The sequence below is a fragment of the Myxocyprinus asiaticus genome, chromosome 17 (genome assembly GCF_019703515.2).
Source record: "Myxocyprinus asiaticus isolate MX2 ecotype Aquarium Trade chromosome 17, UBuf_Myxa_2, whole genome shotgun sequence".
NCBI classification, from domain to species: Eukaryota; Metazoa; Chordata; class Actinopteri; order Cypriniformes; family Catostomidae; genus Myxocyprinus; species Myxocyprinus asiaticus.
The window spans coordinates 15,862,931-15,885,122 of record NC_059360.1 but is presented as its reverse complement, the minus strand read 5'-3'; the positions used below and the strand labels follow the sequence as shown (position 1 = coordinate 15,885,122).

Here is a 22,192-nt window from a genome sequence, read left to right as displayed (position 1 = left end):
CCCCGCACCGGTCCTTCTACCTACGGGTTGCTTCCCGGGAATCCTCCCAGTGCCCGCTTTGGTACACCCTGACCGAGGCACCCCTCGGTATAGATGCACTGGCACACAGCTGGCCCCCTGGACTACGCAAATATGTGTTTCCCTCAGTGAGCCCACAAACAGGGTCAGTGCAAGGTCAGGGAGGATGAAGAGCAGGTCATCCTAGTAGCAACCTACTGGCCCACCCAGACGTGGTTCTCGGATCTCATGCTCCTCGCAACAGCACCCCCCCCGACGAATTCCCCTGAGGAAGGACCTTCTTTTTCAGGGACGGGGCACCATCTGGCACCCGCGACCAGACCTCTGGAATCTCCACATTGACACAACGTTGAATGAGTGACAGATAGGGAACGTCCTGGTTACTTTCGTAACCTCCGTTCCCTGATGGAGGGAACGAGACATTGTGTCCCTCTTGCCAAAACGCTGAACTACTCGCTGAAATGGCCGGGACCTAGTCTCGGCTCCTCAGCACAAAACCTGAATGAGTGGTTGCATACCAGCTCCTTTTATACCCGTATGTCCGGGGGAGTGGCATGCAAATTCCCCTCGCCAATTCTCATTGGCCTTTTTTCAAAAAAGCAGAGGTGTTTGGGGCTCCCAAGAGTGACCCCCGACCACTACATCGACACAACGTCTCGTTCCCTCCATCAGGGAATGGAGGTTACGAAAGTAACCAGGACGTTTTGTAGGCTATGTTAATTTTTGGAATATGTGAATGAGAAAACCAATGCACATTATGCAATGTACTGACCATGCAATTATGTAAAACCAATGCAATTATGCAATTTTGTAATTATTGAAACATGCAATTTTTCATAAAAGGATGACAGGGACATTTTATAAGGTTAGAATGCCCTTGTAAAGGTAAAATATGCCCCTGGAGATCAAATCTTGCCCCTTAATGAAAAAGTTGATTTCTAGCCCAGGTTCCATCTGACGTATACAGGAATTGAGAAAAGTAGCCCCCCGTGAGATTTAGGTGAGTACAATTTAAGGGTGGAGTTCCCTCTCATTTTCAGAAATGAATTTCAGGCCCTGCTTTTGATTGCAGACGCTGGTATCTTGGTAAATCTCAGAATGAAGCGAAAGTCTCCATTTGCTCTCGGGTTACTGTAATTTTATTGCTAACAAGGTTAAACAATTGAAATAGCTCTCATTTTATTTTTCCTGTTTGTTGAGCACTACAGTTGTACACTAGAATTAAAACGTGCTTTATTTCCAGAAGGGAAGAGCTGAAATTGATACGACGTGGGTTAAAGAGCAGCTACTGTGGCGAAACACGTGTCAGTATGTCATAGCCCAAGGATCAACACGGCTGTTATTCCCCCTGCATTTCTCTCTCTCTCTCTCTCTCTCTCTCTCTCTCTCTGTCATGTGGGTGTGAATTGATATGTATTTTACCTTCTTCACCATCTCTCCTTTATCTTTGCTTTTTCAAACAGCAGTCAATCCGGCTTGTGTTTGATTGTTCCTCTGTTTGTGTATGGGTAAGAATGTGTGTGTGCACTCTGACCTGTTTTATTAGGAATTATTCCTACAGTAAATGTGGCTTTGTGCTGAGCAGACGTTTCTAATTACACAAATATACACTGACAACTCTCTCTTCCTCCTTTACACAAAATATAAACACAGTCTCAGATGTGAATATAGTCACTCATGCATTCCCACATACACACACAAAACACTCTGTGTCCCTCAAAGCATGTGTAGGGATGGACTCAAGCAGCTTTAAAGGCTTAATGAAGTCTTAATGTTACACACACACAGACAGTAAAACCATAGCAACACTGTGTGCTTTGCCAAGAGAGAGGGTGTATGGCCGTGCTTCAGCAGGTGTGTGACCTAGATTGTATTGGAGAGAGTGAGACACAGAGAGAGAGAGAAATAAAAGGACAGAAGGAGAGGGGAATGTATTGTGTGTGTGTGTGTGTGTGTTTGTGTGTGTATGTGTATGAACATTGTAAAAGAGGCTTGCAGAGTTTGATCACGTGCATTTCTTATCCAGATTTTGATCTTGTGTTGATTGTGATGTGTGTGTGTATTAAGAGTTATTAAACAGGTGTGTGTGTGTGTGTGTGTGTGTTGACTGAAGGTGGAGTCAATCTTTTTTGAGTTTATGATTAGACAGAGATTGGACTTCATTTTATGGCTAGCTGCAGCCTGTGCCATCACACTCCAGACACCAGTTCTTTCTTGTATAAACACATATGAATGAAATCCATTCATTTTCACTTTGAATTCAGTTATGCATAATATTTTATTTGGGTTTGTTTATTTAAGGGATAGTTCACCCACAAATTAAACTTCTGTTATCATTTACTCACCTTCATGCTTCCAAATTATTTTCTTTCTTCAATGGAACACATTTGACAAGAAAATTAGTATTCAACGGAATGTCCTGCAGGCTGTTCCGTGCAATGTAACTGGATGGTTATTTACATTTGAAGTCAGAAGTTTACATACACTGGTGGCCAAAAGTTTGGAATAATGTACAGATTTTGCTATTTCGGAAGGAAATTGGTACTTTAATTCACTGAAGTGACATTCAGGTGATCACAAAGTATAGTCAGGACATTACTGATGTAAAAAAACAGCACCATCACTATTTGAAAAAAGTCATTTTTGATCAAATCTAGACAGGCAACAAAAAAAATGGCAAAAAAAAAAAAAAAGAAACAGCTTTCTCTAAAAACTCAAAATCATTGTTCACTCAAATCACTCAAAAAAAGTCAATCATTGTTTTGAGGAATGAAGGCTATACAATGCTTGAAATTGGTAAAAAACTGAAGATTTTATACAAAGGTGTACACTAAATCTTCAGAGACAAAGGACAACTGGCTCCAACAAGGACAGAAAGAGATGTGGAAGGCCAGATGTACAACTAAACAAGAGGATAATACATCCTCAGCTGACAGCTTTATTTAATTCTACCCGCTCAACACCAGTTTCATGTACAACAGTAAAGAGAAGACTCAGGGGTGCAGGACTTATGGGAAGAATTGCAAAGAAAAAGCCACTTTTGATACAGAAAAACAAAAAGAAAAGGTTAGAGTGGGCAAAGAAACACAGACATTGGACAACAGATAATTGGAAAAGAGTGTTATGGATCTTAACCCCATTGAGCTTTTGTGGGATCAGCTAGACTGTAAGGTGTGTGAGAAGTGCCCGACAAGACAGCCACATCTATGGCAAGTGCAACAGGAAGTGTGGGGTGAAATGTCACCTGAGAATCTGGACAGACTGACAGCTAGAATGCCAAGGATCTGCAAAGCTGTCATTGCTGCACGTGGAGGATTTTTTTATGAGAACACTTTGAAGTAGTTTAAGAAGTTCTGAAATGTTTTTTTTTTTCTTTCTTCAAATTGTAATAATAATTTTTCATGTTATTAATGTCCTGACTATACATTGTGATCAGTTGAATGCCACTTTGGTGAATAAAAGTACCAATTTCTTTCCATAAGAGCAAAATCTGTACATTATTCCAAACTTTTGGCCGCCAGTGTACACTTAGGTTGAAGTCATTAAAACAAATTTTTTAACCACTCCACAGATTTAATATTAGCAATCTATTGTTTTGTCAAGTCGTTTAGGACATCTACTTTGTGCATGACACAAGTAATTTTTCCAACAATTGTTTACAGACAGATTGTTTCACTTTTAATTGACTATATCACAATTCCAGTGGGTCAGAAATTTACATACTGAGTTAACTGAGTCTTTAAGCAGCTTGGAAAATTCCAGAAAATTATTTCAAGTCTTTAGACAATTAGCCAATTAGCTTCTGATTGGAGGTGTACTGAATTGGAGGTGTACCTGTGGATGTATTTTAAGGCCTACCTTCAAACTCAGTGCTTCTTTGCTTGACATAATGAGAAAGAAATCAGCCAAGAGCTCAGAAAAAAAAATTGTGGACCTCCACAAGTCCGGTTCATCCTTGGGAGCAATTTCAAAATGCCTGAAGGTATCACGTTCATCTGTACAAACAATAGTACACAAGTATAAACACCATGGGACCATGCAGCCATCATACTGCTCCGGAAGTAGACACATCCTGTCTCCTAGAGATGAATGTAGTTTGGTGCGAAAAGTGCAAATTCAATCCTAGAACAACAGCAAAGTACCTTGTGAATATGTTGGAGGAAACAGGTAGACAATTATCTATATCCACAGTAAAATGAGTTCTGTATCGACATAACCTGAAAGGCTGCTCAGCAAGGAAAAAGCCAATGCTCCAAAACCACCATAAAAAGCCATACTACAGTTTGCAAGTGCACATGGGGACAAAGATCTTACTATTTGGAGAAATTTTCTCTGGTCTGATGAAACAAAAATTTAACTTTTTGGCCATAATTACCATAATTTTGTTTAGAGGAAAAAGGGTGAGGCTTGCAAGCCAAAGAACACCATCCCAACAGTAAAGCATGGGGGTGGGGATGCTTTGCTGCAGGCAGAACTGGTGCACTTCACAAAATAGATGGCATCATGAGGAAGGAAAATTATGTGGATACATTGAAGCAACATCTCAAGACATCAGCCATGAATTTAAAGCTCGGTCACAAATGGGTCTGAAATTTCTTCAAAATATCTCCTGTTGTGTCCCACGGAAGAAATTATTTTGGAACTGACCTGAGAGTAAATGATGGCAGAATTTTCTATTTGGGAAAATAAAAAATTAAAATAGTTCCTTAAATATAGTACAAAATGTAGGGTTAGGTTAGGGTTAAGGTTAGGTTAGGGTTAGGTTAGGGCAGTGTAAAGGGCCTTGAAACACTAAAACATCATATTAACAGATTTGTGCATAGTGTAAATGATGTAATATAATGATAGCAGACATTAATTTTAATTTCAAGGGGAAAGCGGTTAATATATGGATTTTTTGGCCTATTTTCCTCCTGTTTTAATGTTGAGAAAATGTCAGGTGGATGTTACATATAAGTTTTTGATTTGCACTAGATTTAAGAACATACACATCATTGGCTTCTGTCGGTATTATTCATGAGACAGGCTTTTTCTCAGCCAGAGGCATGAATTATCCAAAAATACAAGAGAGTTGCTTGTTTTTCACTGCAAAGCAAACAGGACAATATGCTCTTCATTAATAACCAACACATTTGAAAGGCTTTTGTGTAGATTGATGCGACACTGTAAATTGGCATCACACACTGAGTGTGTTAATTGATCACAGCACTTACATAAGTGAATCAACATCACACAATAACAGACTTAAAAGTTATTTAAAATGTAAAAGTGCGGATATTTTTTTAATAGAATAACATGTTAAAAAAACGCAATTACGCAATTAATCATGTGCCCGGACCATAATAAGGAGTATTCCTACCATCGTAGCAAATTCTAGCTTGAATCATCAGAGCAATTCAAGCTTCAAAAACAGCCAGACGGACCGCAATTCCAAATGCAGGAATCTCGAGACGCATTTTTCTATGTTTCAAACTACGTGTAACCTGACAAGGTGACCTGATAATGCTGTTTTTTATGCCACACAACCAAAGTGAGAAGCTCCAAAGTGTCCGTCTGTCGCATATACATCTGTACAGAGAAAAGCACTTATAATAAATCTATCTCTGACAGATTGATGAATTCAGTTGCAAAATGGGTTGCTGTGGACTGTAGGCCAATGATAGGCTTATGTTCAATAATATGGAGAAAAAAAATACCACAATGGTGTAATGCATTTTAATAAACATAGTTATTATTTGTATAATACTTATTATTTTTTATATTATTAAAATCGAATTATTGAATCATTATATATTGAATTATTGTCATTTGATGGCACTTTTTGCATATATTTATATATGTGCTTAATTGCCATTAATTTTATTGATTAATCTTGTCATTTGGGGGCCCTTTTTGCAAATATTTATATATGCGCTTAATTTCCATTAATTGTATTAATTAATCAGCATATCATGTAATTAATTCGATTAAAAAATGTAATCAATTGACAGCCCTAATTTTTATCGGCTCATCATTTATATGTGCATTTACCGGTAATCACAGATATAAAATGACCTGTGTGTGAATTATTGTAAACTTACAAAACAAAACTGAAACGGGGTTTCATGGCACTTTAATGTGTATGTGTGTATTAAATGTGTTAATTCTGCACAGATTTTGTTGTAATTTAGTGGATATGCTGTTTTTTCAGAAGAATATATTTGTCCTGGCTGTTTGTCCTTTGTCTGCCTCACTGACAGAACTGAGTGTCAAAACCACAGTGCAGTATGTGTGCGACCTTGTGAGGTGTGTATTACATTTTTGTGTGTAGGAATGAGAGAGAGAGAGAGAGAGAGAGCGCGACAGAGAGTATATGAGAGTGCACACAGAGGAGTGTCTAAAAATAGCTTGCATGCCTTCTGTTTGTCCCCTTACCCTCCAGCTCATGGTTTATGGAGACACACAAACACACACACACACACACACACACACATAGTAAGAGTAGCACACAATACTTGTGATTTTACTAAAGTTTGGCTCCTCACAAGTCATCACATGCAATATGCCCACGCACACATACACACATACATAGATACACATCCCAAAACACTGTGGCCTCATTTAGATAAGGTTTCACTTCTAAATAGGTTGGAGAGATGAAAACTGTTGTGTTGCATAATGCACATCGACAGACATGGAAAGTTTGAGTGTGTAGTAGTATTCATATAGGTCTAGTATTCATATAAATAGAAACTATTAACTGAGAATGGGACTTGATCAATGGTAGTTTGAATGAACAAGATCTCATGAGACTGTACAGATACACTCACTGAGCACTTTATTAGGAACACCTGTACAGCTACTTATTCATGCGATTATTTAATCAGCCAATCTTGTGGCAGCAGTTCAGTGCATAAAATCATGCAGATATGGGTCAGGAGCTTCAGTTAATTTTCACATCAACCATCAGAATGGTGAAAAAATGTGATCTCTGTGATTTCAATGTGGCATGATTGTTGGTGCCAGACGGGCTGGTTTGAGTATTTCTGAAACTGATGACCACCTGGGATTTTCAGGCGCAACAGTGTCTAGGGTTTATTCAGAATGGTGCCAGAATGGAGCGGCAGTTCTGTGGATGGAAATGACTTGTTGATGAGAGAGGTCAATGGAGAATGGCCAGACTGGTTCGAGCTGACAGAAAGGCTGCGGTAACTCAGGTAACTCAGGTAACCACTCTGTATAATTGTACTGAGCAGAATAGCACCTCAGAATGCACAACACATCGAACATCGAGGCGGATGGGCTACAACAGCAGAAGACTACGACAGGTTCCACTTCTGTCAGCCAAGAACAGAAAGCTGAGGCTGTAGTGGGCACAGGCTCACCAAAACTGGACAGTTGAAGACTGGAAAAACTTAGCCTGGTCTGATGAATCTTGATTTCTGCTAAGGCACACAGATGGTAGGGTCAGAATGTTGCGAAACGGGATGAATCCATGGACCCAGCTTGCCTTCTGTCAAAATTCCAGGCTGGTGGCGGTGGTGAAATGCTGTGGAGAATGTTTTCTTGGTGCACTTTGGGCCTGTTAATACCAATCAGTCTTTGCTTGAAAACCACAGCCTGTTTGAGTATTGTTGCTGACCATGTGCATCCCTTCATGGCCACAATTTACCCATCTTCTCATGGCTACTTCCAGCATGATAATGCACCATGTCACAAAGCAAAAGTCATCACAAACTGGTTTCATGAACATGACAGTGAGTTCACTGTTCTTCACTGACCTTCCCAGTCACTGGATCTGAATCCAATAGAACATCTTTGGGATGTGGTAGATCGGGAGATTCGCAGCATGAATGCGCAGCTGACAAATCTGCAGAAATTGCGTTATGCAGTCATATCAACATGGGCCAGAATGTCAAAGTAATGTTTCCAACATCTTGTGGAATCCATGCTATGAAGAATTCAGGGTGTTTTGAGAGCAAAGGGAGGTCCTACCACGTATTAGTATTGTGTTCCTAATAAAGTGCTTGTGAGTGTACATACATACAATGGTCAATCCTGCAATGCATAGTGCTGTGGGGTGCTTCTCAATCAGAAGGCTGCAGCCTAGTTAGGCTGGTAATCTTGGCTGCCATGTCATCAAGCACCTTCGAAGGCCGTCTCAATTGTAAGGGCCCTTGGAAGGCAAGCCATATTTTGGAGGATGCATCAAGCGGCCTTCAGTCACCCACAATCCCTTGCACATGTGCACTTACTAGACCATCTCATTCTAGCACTGAATGCTGAGGAGCAGCCTTGCCAAAGGCCTCAGAAGGACTGGTCTAGGAAGGATACAGCCTAACTAGGCATGTTAATGGATTTTACTTCAGTATACATAAAGAAATAGATAGTACTTTTAACAAATGGTGTTTAAAATGTTGTATGCACACCTGACATGAAGACTCCAGTCATTTCAGTCATTGCAATATATTTAAAATATATTGATTCTGTACATATAATCAACTTTAAATCATTGTTTTTAATTTGATTATGTCATCTGCAATGCTTTGTGGGATTGTAGGACTGTAGCTCATTAAAGGCAAGATTAAGTTCACAGTCTTGTTTACAGTGCACAGCAATCTTGCATTCGGTGCTTTATACGTGCTTAATATGCTTTTCGTCTGCAATGCAATATTTTTACAGTGCAGTTGAAGCCTGGTGTTGCAAGCCATGACAGAACCATTCGCGTCAATCATCTGCTGTGCTCTAACCTACTGTATCTCTGGAGCACATGCACTTCAACTGGGCTTTCCTCGCTATCACGGTGCAGACCACAAAACTGATGCGACCCATTTGAATTCTAGTTAGAATTTTGTAGTTTAAAGTGCCACGAAGGAAGCCAAACCTCCCAAACAGCTAGACAGCCTTGACATACTAAACAGCACTGAGGAGGAAAAGAGCAACAGTGTGGTATGCATGGTATTTTGACAAAAATGTAATAGTTTCATTTTAAATTAAGACTCATGGACAGATTATGGACAAAGGTTTCCTCCTGTGTAGAATATTTTATGTTTGATGTGAGGAAAAAAAAAACTGTATAATAAAAATAATAGGCTCATATTAATAAAAAGGCTCATTAACTTTTAAAAGGAGGGAGAGTAATCTTCCTGTATATTTTGTTGTTGACATAAACAACAAACATAATTTCACTTAAAATATGCCCTTATACTTGAAAACCTTTAACAAAACTATGCATGATAAAAGAAAATGCAATACAGGTTACATTGTTTACTATGTTGGGTTGCCACTTGATGTCCAATTTAAAATATGGGTCCCAAAGCAAAATCAGTAGAAAACCACTGGTCTAAACTGTCTCTAGAACTGTTACTGTGTTTATTTATTTTTGTACTTTAGACTTGAGACTTCAATCAGTCAGTGTAGTTACTGACTGCTTGTTTATATGACAATGTGTATTTAAAGTTACACATGAGTTTAGATGTAATCAGTGGAATTTTATCAAATAATAAATTAATGAATTAAATATGTTATCACATTTATTACAGATTTAGATTTTTTTAGTTAATATATAGTTAAGATCAATTATTGGATTGCATTTATGCCTCTTAAAAGGATGCAAAACACACCTTTTACAATATTTTTTTTAAATCTATTTCTGATTTGTTATATCTGCTCTGTAGAAATCTGAAATGAACCCATCATTTGGGAACAGGCTGCTGAGGGCAGTAATGCAATAATAATTGCATTGCTTATTTCCAAATAATTCTTCCTCAAAAGTATCAAAAGAATCGTTAAGAGGAATCGGTACCGGAATAGTTAGAGAAATCAGAATCGGAATTGTTCAATTCCTAATGATTCTCATCCCTAGTCATTAGTAAATAATGACTATTAGAGTCTGTATTTAAGTCCAAAACCACTGTCATATTGGTCAGCGAAACATAAACAAAAATTACTTAACTTTTGCATTTTGGATGCATAACTACTAATAAAAAAACAATCATTGTTTGCTTTCTCTTTTGCCTTGGTGGTAACTTTGTCACTGATAAATTTTGTAAACCGTTCGTAAGCTGGTGAACTGATTGGTTATGATATTTGTCTTACAGAGATTCCAGCCTCTGATTGGTTTGTCATGCGTGGAAGGCGTGTCAGTGGTGGAGTTCATCTCTGACAGACAGCTGGAGTTTTACATGGAAAAAGAGGAGCTCCAGCCGTTCGAGGTCTGTGCACAAGGGATTATTACTGTAATTCCTGTCTGTGTGTGTGTTTTATTTGTGTATATGTGTAACTGTGTATGATTGATGTCTATTATATTACAGTGAGATTAAACTACAAGCCACTGCATGTAGAAGGTTTCAAGTTTAGGAAAGGCAAAAGTTTCAAAAGTCCATTTCAGATCATTGTCAGATTTATGTTTCTTTGAGTTAGTAGCATTCTGGGAGTTGATCAACTTTTTGATTTTTTTTGAGCAGTAAATCAGATGAGAATGTGGACTGTTGGATTTGATCATTCTCTCATTATTTACTCACCCCTATGCCGTCTCAAACTCGTATGACTGTCTTTCTTCTGCGGAACACAACGATTTTTTGATGGGAGATATGATGTGAATATGCAAGTCAATGGGGTCCAACAATTTCAAGCTCCAAAAAGGACATAAAGCCAGCTTTAGGGTAATCCATACGACTCATGGGGTTTAATCAATGTCTTCTGAAGCGATAAGATCAGTTTTGGGTGAGAACAGACCAAAATGTAACTCCTTCTAAGACATTCTTCTCACTATAAATCTGGACATCAAGCAGTCTCTCAGGCGCGATCATGATTTCAAGCTCAATTAAATTCTTCACACTTGACGCTCTGATACAGTGTGTGTACATGCACAAAGCTTCAAATCATGTTCGTGCCATTTGTGTTCCAGAGAAGAAAGTCATACGGGTTTCAGATGAAATAAGGGTGAGTAAATGATGAGAGAATTCAAATTTTTGGGTGAACTATTCCTTTAAAATCAATAATGTAATGCTGGCTAAACATATGAAATGCTGCATACTGTTCCCTCTTATTGTTTTATGTTTTGAAGCAACATTTCTGTATGCGTGAGATAATGCTATCTGTTTTGCCTTTATCATATCCTCCTTTCCATATCATGCTGAAATAATAGGCTAATATAGAGTGGTGAATTTTATTCATAACTAATGTATGCAACATATTTAATTAACCTCCATGCTCAGTCTCTTGCTCAAGGTGTTGTTGTTTTTTTTTCTACATATATGATTTGTGTTACTGCTTTCGCTATCAGAGAGCTCCTGAAAAAAGTGTGATGTACGTTGACATTAACTAGTCATTAACGGTATAATTAGTCTATGTGTTTGTAGTGATTGTGAGTGAGCCTCTAGAAATGCATGTCCCAGAAAGGCTGTTTAGGACTAAACTTGGAAATGCAGGCAAATTACCTTTGCATCCCATGACAGTGAAAAATTGTCATCAAACTTGATGAATAATTAGATTTGTAGTCATATAACGACTAAATATCAGTTGAATTATTTAACTGTGTGTTATAGCTTTCCAGGGGAAACACTGTCAGATAGCATTAGGATGTCAACATTATGATGTAAACATAGGAATATGGATTTCTATAACCAGAAAAACTGCAGATGGTTGTATTGAAAATGAATGTGGGAGACTTATCATCTAACAAGCTGCAGCGGATATTCTTTAGGATATACTCTGTAGAGTATTATTAGAAGATAATTTTTGTATGTGAACTTTATGTGCAGTAGAATAATGTTAGAGGAATTGTTAAGTAAATATTCTCCTTGTTTTCTGCAAAGTATATGTAAAGCATATTTTGTGTGTTATGTATAGGTTATTGGTTCCTGTAGCTCAACTGGTAGAGCATGATGCTAGCAACACCAAGGTCATGGGTTTGATTTCCAGGGAAAATGCTAAACTGATTAAATGCATACCTTAAATGCACTGCATTGTATTATGTATTAGAAAGTGGGTTCAGTTGAGTAAAAGTGTATTTGATAGTTGTGTAGTGTGCTGAAGGGGTTGAGGATGCTCTGTAGTTAGTATAATGTTTATTAGGTGTAGAATGTGTTTTATGAGTATGCTCAGAGTGGATTTAGTCAGATATGAGTGTGTGATTGCAACAGACTCTTTACATACTCCTGCGGGCTGTGCTTGTTTATCATAATCATATGGAGCAATCATGTAATTTAGTGCAGCGGAAGGCACGGTGACACACAGGACTGAAGTCCTCTGCGTAAAACCTTTTACATTTACTGTGAGCTGTGGAGAAATAAAAACAAGGCAGAGGGAGGGAAAGCATTAAAGACAGTGAGAGTGTCTGGGTAAAGCACTGGCGCATGACACTGGTGTGATCTGAATGCTGCAGTTCTGTACACTATGTGAAGAACAGCCTAAAAACATGTTCCCACACAACTACTATAATCCCAAATTCTATTCTATTCATTTCTAATCCCACATTCTGTTCTATTGTATTTCATTCTTTAAAGCACTCTATTGTAGTGCGTGTTCTCTTTTATACTCAACTTTTCTCTTCTGCTGTACTCTGATCCCTCATTCTCTTATTTTCTATTCTGATCTACTCTGATCCTAGATTCTGTTCTACTCTTTTCTGATTCCACAATCTATTCTATTCTGATCTACTCTGATTCCACTTTCTATTCTACTCTTGTCTTCTATTCTGTTCCACTCTACTCTTTTCTGATTCCACATTCTATTCTATTCTATTCTATTCTATTCTATTATGATCTACTCTGACTCCACTTTTTATTCTACCTTTGTTGTCTGTTCTGTTCTGTTCCACTTTACTCTTCTCTTATCCTGCATTCTATTTTTTTCTATTGTATCCTATTCTATTCTATTCTTGTCTACTCTGATCCTAGATTCTGTTCTACTTTTTTCTGATTCCATATTCTATTCTGATCTATTCTGATTTCACTTTCTATTCTACTCTTGTCTTCTATTCTGTTCCACTCTACTCTTCACTGACCCTACATTATAATCTATTCTATTCTATTATTTTCTATTCTGATCTACTCTGATCCTAGATTCTGTTCTACTCTTTTCTGATTCCACATTCTATTCTATTCTATACTATTATGATCTACTCTGACTCCACTTTTTATTCTACTCTTGTCGTCTGTTCTGTTCCACTCACTCTTCTCTGATCCTACATTCTATTCTATCCTATTCTATTCTATTCTATTCTATTCTATTCTTATATACTCTGATTCCACTTTCTATTCTACTTGTCTTCTATTCTGTTCAATTCTACTCTTCTCTTACCCCACATTCTATTCTTTTCTATTCTGACCTATATTCTGTTCTACTCTTTTCTGATTCCACATTCTATTCTGTTCTGATCTAAGATTGTTTTCTACTCTTTTTTTGATTCCACATTCTATTTTATTCTGATTTACTCTGATTCCACCTTCTATTCTACTCATCTTCTATTCTGTTCCACTCTACTCTTCTCTGATCCCACATTGTATTCCATTATATTCTATTCTATTCTGATTTACTCTGATCCCCCTTTCTGATTTACCCTTCTCTTCTGCTATATTCTTCTCTTAACCCACATTCTTTTTATTTTATTCAGCATTTGTTAGTGTACTACTATGTCCTCTTTAATACTCAACTTTGCTCTTCTAATTCCATTCTATTCTACTCTGATCCCACAATCTATTCTATTATTTTCTATTCAGCACTTTATTGTTGTGTATTCTGTTCTCTTTTATACTCAACTTTGCTCTTCTGTTCTACTTACTACACTGTTTCTCTCCACTGCTCTATTACCCACAGTTCTGTGTGTTAAGCTCTGCGACGTGAGTGAATTACCGAGCAGCCTGTGAGTGAAAGAGAGAGACAGACAGAGACAGAAAGAGATAAAGGTTGTAAGAAAGTGAGTGTGAGAGAGAGATCTATCAGGAAAAACGGAGCATGAACTGAGGACTGTGTGTATTTATTGCTGTTTCCTTGATGACTCAAAGCTGTGTTTTTTACTTAGCACATGTTAAGGGGCCAGTGGAGTGTCTTTGCAAGTGTGTGTGTGTGTGTGTGTGTCTAAACTTGTTTTGCTATAATTGTAAGGCCCAAAATGTCCTCACTACTCAAATATCTCCATAGAGAAGTGAAATCTGTTCAACACCAACTATTTCAAAGGCTCATAGATTGGCCAAATCATGATTTGCTTTAAATTTAATGATGGGAGAGTTTAGGGGTAGCGCCAAGGTAAAGATATAGCAAATATCATTATCCTACCACTGTTTGTATGAGTGGTCCTTGCTTATATAGTATATAGCCTCTAATGTGTGTGTGTGTGTGTGTGTGCGCATGTGTCTACTCAAGAATAGTAAAACCTGAAATCCTAAATATTCTAAATAAAGTCTTAATGAAAAAAATAATAATTTGTTAGGGTTAGGTTTAGGACTAGGGTTAGGGGATATAAAATGTCATTCGCTTATAGAAGTCATTGGAAAGTCCCCACCTTGATAAACGTGTGTGTGTGTGTGTGTTGTGTGTGTGTGTGTGTGTGTGTGTGTGTGTGTGTGTGTGTGTGTGGGCAGGTTTAAGTGGTTTACGAGGACTTTTTTTTAGGTTATAAACTGGTAATTACAAGTGTATTATGCTATAAATGTGGTTTATGAGGACATTTGTAGTGTCCCCATAATTCAAATCACTTAAAAAACATACTAAGCTATATTTTATTGAAAATGTAAAAATGCAGAACGTTTTCTGTGAGGGTTAGGTTTAGGGGTAGGGTTAGGGTTAGGGGATAGAATCTATAGTTCATACAGTATAAAAATCATTATGTCTATGGAGAGTCCTCATAATAATAGCTGCACCGACATGTGTGTGTGTGTGTGTGTGTGTGTGTGTGTGTGTGTGTGTGCATTAGAGAAGGGTTAAGCACTGTTGACCTGTTAAGCCGAAATGGGAACACAGCTGTTTTTATGAAGCTCCAAACACTATTTGTGTGTGTGTTTGTGTATGTGTTTGTTCTTGTGTATGACAGAGATAGACTGAAGTAAGTCAGAGAGGAGGGAGGGAGAGGTTACTGAAGGGAAAAGCAGGAAGAGTGGTTTCCATTAGGCTGTGTGGAACACTTTCCCTTTTGAGGCTGCAGTGAGAAAGACACTCAGCAGTGAGTCAGCCACCCTTAATCTGGACACACACATACAAAAACATTCTTCACTCTGTGTGTATGTGTGAAAGACTGCTTTCCATCTCTGTTTCACATACAAATCCACTAAGAGTAGTTTTCACAGTTTTTTTTGTCTCTCTCCCTCACTTTCGGCTTCTTTTTCATTTGTTCGCTGTCTATTATTTCTCTCACATTCACTCTCTCAGTTAAATGAAGCTTAATTTGCAAGGCTGTCTAAAATTATCTTAGCGACTCAATCGATACATTTGTAATGATGGTAGTGGAGAAAATGGCCTAATAATAAAACAAATATAATTGCTAATCAGATGTGCTTCATAAACAAAGAAATGTCCATTTCTAAATATGCAATGAACTGTATTAAAGCTGAAATATATGTAATTTTCTCGATGAAAAAATCTTTCTTGTATCCCAACTTAATATGCAGAATCAACTGTAAGTTATTTGTTGGTTGTTTCAACTAAAAGTGTAAAACTGTAGCTCTGTGTTTGTTTGAGTGGCCCGACACATCAATATTGGCTCGACCAATGGTGTAAGTTTGAGGCGGGACTATCCGTTTGGACAACCAATGGAAGATGGGGAGAGTCTTTTGGAATCTCTTTGAAAACAATCACTATTTTTGCAATTACATTTGGTAATGCTAGTAGCAAAAGGTATACTTTAATGGAGCGACTATTTTCCCCTAGGTGTAAATAACACCGGCCACGCAGCACGACCATCTGCACCCCAATAGTATATTGGAAACATAGAAATTTACAACAAACTTAGGTTTAGGAGCAGGGGTTGGTGTAGTGTGCCTTTGGGACTCTAAATGAACACAATAAACATGCTGCAGTGATGGCCCTATCCTGTTAGTATTTAATTAGGGGTGAAAATAGTATCTGCCATTATTTGTTTCAGGGTTGGGGTGCAAATAATATATGCCACTATTTGCACTGGGGTATAAATAGCATCTACCTTTATATTCATTTCATATTGTCTTTAAAACTACTAAGTATAATTTCTGTTCCATTAGCATTACCAAGCTGATTTACAGAAATGATTATTTCCAAACAGGTTTCCTTTACCTCCATCTTCCATTGTTTGTATAAACAGGTAGTCATTTCATAGGTTGGACCAGAAGTTGACCACTCAAACTAACAGAGCAATTTTTTGAAAGTGCCACCGAGCCACAATGTTTCCCCTTGTGACAACAACACATTACTGTTTAATGAAATGGGTTTATTGCAATTTGCACATCAAACGATACATGTGCAGTATACTACACATTACTGCATGTTAAAGTTCACCCCCCAAAAAAAGAAAATTCTGTCATCATTTACTCACCCTTATGTTGTTCCAAACCCGTATGACTTTTTTTTTTCTCCATGGAGCATAAATGGAGATGTTAGGCAGAATGTTAGTCTCAGTCACCATTCACTTGGTTGAGTTTTAAATATACATTTCCTTTTCTGCTCCATGGAAGAAAGTCATACGGGTTTGGAACGACATGAGGGAGAGGACTGTAAATGATCAGTAGTAGGCCTAAATGAATTTTCATTTTTGAGTTAATTATCCCTTTAAACTGGGATACAAAAAAGTAGTTTATCATCAAATATAGTGCACATATCACCTTTAAATCAGAGATGCACCGAGACTACATGGTAGTACTCCTATCAAGCTGATACTGGGGGGTAAATGCTCATACTTTGTATCGGTGTCATCATTTCAAAATTCAGAGTATGAGTACATTGACATAGGGATGCTTTTAAGACCAGCTTGAAAACATGAGAAACATTTTGGTGTTCATTTTAGCAATCTTTACCTGATATACTATATGCTGCTTCTCTCTCTCTCTCTCTCTCTCTCTCTCTGTTTGGCTGTGTTTTTGGGAGTGCAAAAGCGACCCAGAACAATCAAGCAATACTTAGGCCGGATTGCCCACTCAGTGATTGCCCAAAACAATATGCATAAAACAACACCATTCAATCATGAATAATGTATCATATGTTTTATCTGGGTTACTTTTAAAGGCAAGCTATGCTCTGGTAAATGGTCCTGAATTATCATGTTTACTGAAAATGCTATTATGACTATATCAAGATATCAAATACAAATAGAATAGCATACTGTACGTAAACAAAAACGAAACTACTCATATCTGCCAGTACTTAAAACTTGGCAGTTGGTACTTGTATCATCTTCAAAAATTGGAATGGGTGCATCTCTAATGTTTTATAGTTTATAGCTACTAGTAATCATGGTGCATTTTGTCTAGTTTTGTATCTGTGGACAACAACATGATCCTCTTATTAAATTATGTTTTGTGAAATTTTGGATCTGCTTTTGATTGAATTTTCAGGGCATTTGTCTACGATCCACTACTACCTCAAGTTTTCTTATTTAAGAGGAAAGTACATCTCTCTCTATCTCTCTGATCCAGTGCTCTCAGTTCTTCTTTTACTGAAGGACAGGTCTTCAGACTCCTGCATTGATTTTTATGAGCACTCTATCTTTTTATTTCTATGTCCGTCTGCGTCTCTATCCTTCATCTCACTCTCCGCTCTCTTCTGTTTGTCATTATCTCACTCACTTCATCACCCTTCCTCTACACCTCTCTCTGTCTCTCCCTTGGCCCCTCTCAATCAGCCTCTCTGTCTCCTGTCTCATAACATGCAGACCTCCCTCACTTTTCCTCTCTCTCTCTCTCTCTACTCTCAAATTTAAATTCACTGAAGTACTTTTCAGCATCATCTATTTCGAACCCTCTGTATCACTTCCCTCTCTTTGTCTTCCTCTTTCATTAATTCTAGAGAGGCAGAAGATGGACAAGAAGACTAGAGAACAAGAAAATGAAAAATAAAGCTTTAGCGAGGGATGATGGTGTGTGTGTGTGTGTGTGTGTGTGTGTGTTGGGGGGGGGGGGGTGTACTCGCCATAGGAAGGAGCACAAGTTTGTTTGCTCTCCTTCTCTCTCCAGCTCTGATTTTTCTCTGTACACATGCAAACACACTCACTCACTCACTTACTCACTCATCCCTTCCTATAATCTCTATCTGTCTGTCTTCTTTCTGTTTGTCTCTCTCCCTCCCTGTCTCTCTCTCTCTTCCTGATGCAATAGTTGGTTCAGCATGATGTTTCTCTTGCACATGTTGCCGTGGTGATGCTTTGGCTATGTGTTAGACTGAGGTCATTTCACTCTTTCATATGACTCTATCAGCTCATCCTGTGTGTCTCTCTAAACAGCAGTGCATCCGGTCTCACCTGTCTCATCAGAAATGACAATTATCTGTACAGTGGAGAAAAAATTATCAAGCAGATCCTTGAACAGGAATGAACCAGCTAACCCTTAATACTAAACCACAGCTATCAGCTAAACCATGCATTTCCCTTTTTAAAAATAGTGCTGTACCTGTAGTGGCACTGAATTATTAGTGGTGTATTGGGGTTTGTATGTGCACATGGATTTAGATTTTGTTCTGTGTACTATAAAGAGTAATTGTCATACCTGCTGTATAGCTACTAGGGGTGTGCAGTGAAGCCATTATCAGTATTTTTATCTGTTACAATGGCAAAATTATCTGGATCTGTATTCGGATTCTGGCTTAAACCAGAAGTGTGTCCAAACTAAAATCAGCTAATATTCATTCAGAATCAGAATGTTGTCATTTTCTATAATAAACATTTATAAAGTTATAAAGATTGCTTGAAAAATACAGATAACCCATATATTCTTGTAACTGTCTATTTATTGGCAGTATGTTTCATCTGTCCTAATCATTCCTTTTTGTTCTCCATTTATTAACAAAAATTATTTTATCATTAATCAATCATTTCACACCTTCTGTAATTTAAAAAGTTACATCAAACACCACAAAAACCTATCACTACAATTAATTTATATTTAGTGAAGTGAATTCACTCCAGATGGTGTTTCTTTGTCTGTTATTCAGTTTTGTTTACTGATTCCTTCAGCTGAGGTGTGTTTGAGTGTGTTTAGGAGTTAATGAGATTATGTGTATGAGTGTGAATGTGTGTGTGTGTGTGTGTGTGTGTGTGTGTGTGTGTGTTCTATATGCATGAGGGAAGCACTTGTGTTTTTAGAGTTAGTTTTATTGTGTGTGCGCATGTGTGTGTTTTTCTTTGACTGACTGATTGAGCCAATTTCAGATTATTTGGAGAACATTAAAAGCAACAAAACCATCTCGCCAATCAAAGAAAGCCATGGTGTAATGCTCTAATTAACACTAATTAACCTTACCATCATCGTTAGCTCAATTTGCCCTTCATCCTGCCCACATAGCGCTCTTTCCAATCACACCTTCCTTCATCCCCTCGTCGTATTATCTCCTCTCTCATTCCGCCTCCATTCCCTACTCCCCCCTCCTCCTCCTAAAGGCCAGTGAAGCAGAGCTACGTATGTGTGTTTGTCAGAGAGAGGAATAGAGTGCGAGGCACAAAAACAGCAGAGGAGAGGGAGAGAAAGAGAGAGACTGTGTATGTTTGTGTGAGCAAGACAAGAAAGACAGTCTAAGCCGAGAGAGAGAGAGAGGGATCAAAACCTGCCTGTGGGTAAATGAATAAATCATGTCTTCCCTTCGTCCTGAGAACTGAAGCACGGATGAGTAATACACACATAGAGACACACACCCACTCATCCTCCTGCTCTCCTTCTCCTCTCTTATGCAGTCTGCTCTCTCTCTCTCACACACACACACACACATACACACCCACAGACACACCGCCTTATGTTTGCTATGCAAGGGCAGATAGTAATCAGAGATGGGCACTCTCTTTCACACGCACATACACTGATATTATTAGAACCCTTTAAAAACACACATACACGTGGTTCACACCTACACAGCTGGGCCGCATCGGTTCTCTTTGCCCTACTACTCTAAGCTCTTATTAATGATGTCAATATGTAAAATTTTTTTTTTTTTTTTTTTTTTTTGACACTCAAAAATGTGTTTGGGTTTCACATGTTTTTTTAAATTATTTATTTATTTCTTTTTTATAAACTTGGGATGCACTGATAATGAAATTATGGCTTATATTCTAGCCAATTTTTTGTGTTATGGCCAAATAACATTTATGATGGGCAATAATGTTATTATAATTCTAAAAAAAATTCTTGTTGTTTATACTTAAAAAAAGTGTTCGTACTGCCTTAAAATTTTAATTTGTGTCAACTTAAGAGGGAAAGTTGTTTAAGCAGAACATAAAGTTGACTTAAATCTTGTTTAAAACTTAGCTTTATGTCTTTTTAAGTAAACTTGACTTTCTAAGTTCAGTCAACTTCTTTCTAATTCATTTCAAACTGAATATAGGAGTTAATTTTGCATTTAATATTACTGATAACCAAAGAAATGATTAGGGCTGTCTCATTGTCAGAGGCTAAATAAACTGCCAGTTGATAAACTGCCAACTGCTAATAAATTGCCAACTGGCCATTTACACTGATTGTAAATGGCCAGTTGAAGATCATTCTGATTAAGCTTGTCAAGGAGACATACATGGGCCTCAACACTTCACACGCAAATCACAATGATGGTGACAATTATCGAACACATCACAGAGTAAAGAAATATACATGACATAACTAAAAGTGAAAACAAACACAACCAACAGCATAAATAAAACCAGCAAACAGTAAAAAATGTAGGTATAACAGTAACACTGTAATTTGCATAATGTATTTATGCCGCAGTGCATGCTGGGAATCCAATTACATGAGTGTGATGTGCGTAGTTCTCTTGACATCCTGACATATTTTTTATTTTAGCGGAAGAGTTTTTCAATAAGTTCAATAACTTATACTCAGCCAACAAAAACTTGTATAATTGAGTTATATCAACAAGACCAATCCAGGGCAGTTCTTCTAACTCTACATTTTAAGTTATGATAACCAAAAGGCAAAGTCATTTTTTACAGTGATGTTTTTCCCTGTTGTGCACTGTTTTATTTTACACTAAAGTTAAATTTTGTGCCATCAAAACATAATTCACCATAGAAATGACACACAGTTGTTTTTATACTTTTAAAGCCTGGCATAAAAAAGGAGAAATATAACAAATAAAATAACCCTGATATTATCTGCTTCCTATATCAAACATAATAGGGTGATTCTCATGAAACTTCTCAAGAAAAGATCCTGGTCCTTTTAGAAACAAATAAGAAATTATATTTTGAATTTAGAAAATGACGCCTATTTTAGGACCATTAAGATTTTTTACATTGTGACATTATTTTCATGACAGTCACACACATTTTGCCACCCAAGTCGGATGACTGCAATGTGAAAACGTGCGAAGATGATAAATAATTTAAATAGAAAAGTATTTATACACATACTGCTTTTAATTTTTTTAATTTTTGCTGATTATAATTTAAAAAAATGATTGTTCAACAGCATCTCTTTTTCCCTGTAATACAGTAAAACAAATTACTGTTACGGTAAAGAGAATCATTATTGAAAACAATGGGTGTAGTAAAAGTAAAACATTGCATAATGCGGTTATGATAATTAGGGGGTCAAATATGCTCAAGTGTCCTGAATATAATGTATAATTGTAAAATATAATGTAATATTTTTTAATATGTAATATTTGTGGTTAAATATGAACAGGACATTTACAGATTTCGTGAGAATCACTCAATAAAAAAATGCTAATATTTTCCAATACCGGTATGGTCACTGATACATTGGGCATCCCTAAAATAAAGAATAGTTTCTTCTATACGCTGATGTGTCTCAATGCTGCATAAACTCTCAACATCAACACAATATGGGATATAATCGTCTAAGTCTTTAGTTTGACTGTTAACTGTTTCTGTCACTCTAATGTCACTTTAAACAGTTTATAGTTGTGCTGTGAATGTCTCTCCCAGCATGTGTGTTGTGTGTGTGTGTATGTGTGTGTGTGTGAGGTGAGATGATGGTACAGACTTAGAGGTCAGCCATATATGACTCACACAGGAGAAATTGGACTCAGGCTTTAGACTAGCAAGATGAAGACTGATGGAAAGAGA

General features: G+C 37.4%; 1 protein-coding gene across 1 annotated transcript in view; it reads left to right on the top strand.

The window, feature by feature from the left end:
• Positions 1 to 22,192, top strand: part of LOC127454852 (probable JmjC domain-containing histone demethylation protein 2C) — a 102,242-nt gene that overhangs the window by 38,859 nt on the left and 41,191 nt on the right. The window contains exon 3 of the mRNA XM_051722320.1: positions 10,098 to 10,211. Within this exon, the coding sequence (XP_051578280.1) occupies positions 10,098 to 10,211 (114 nt within the window). The remainder of the gene's footprint in view (positions 1 to 10,097; positions 10,212 to 22,192) is intronic.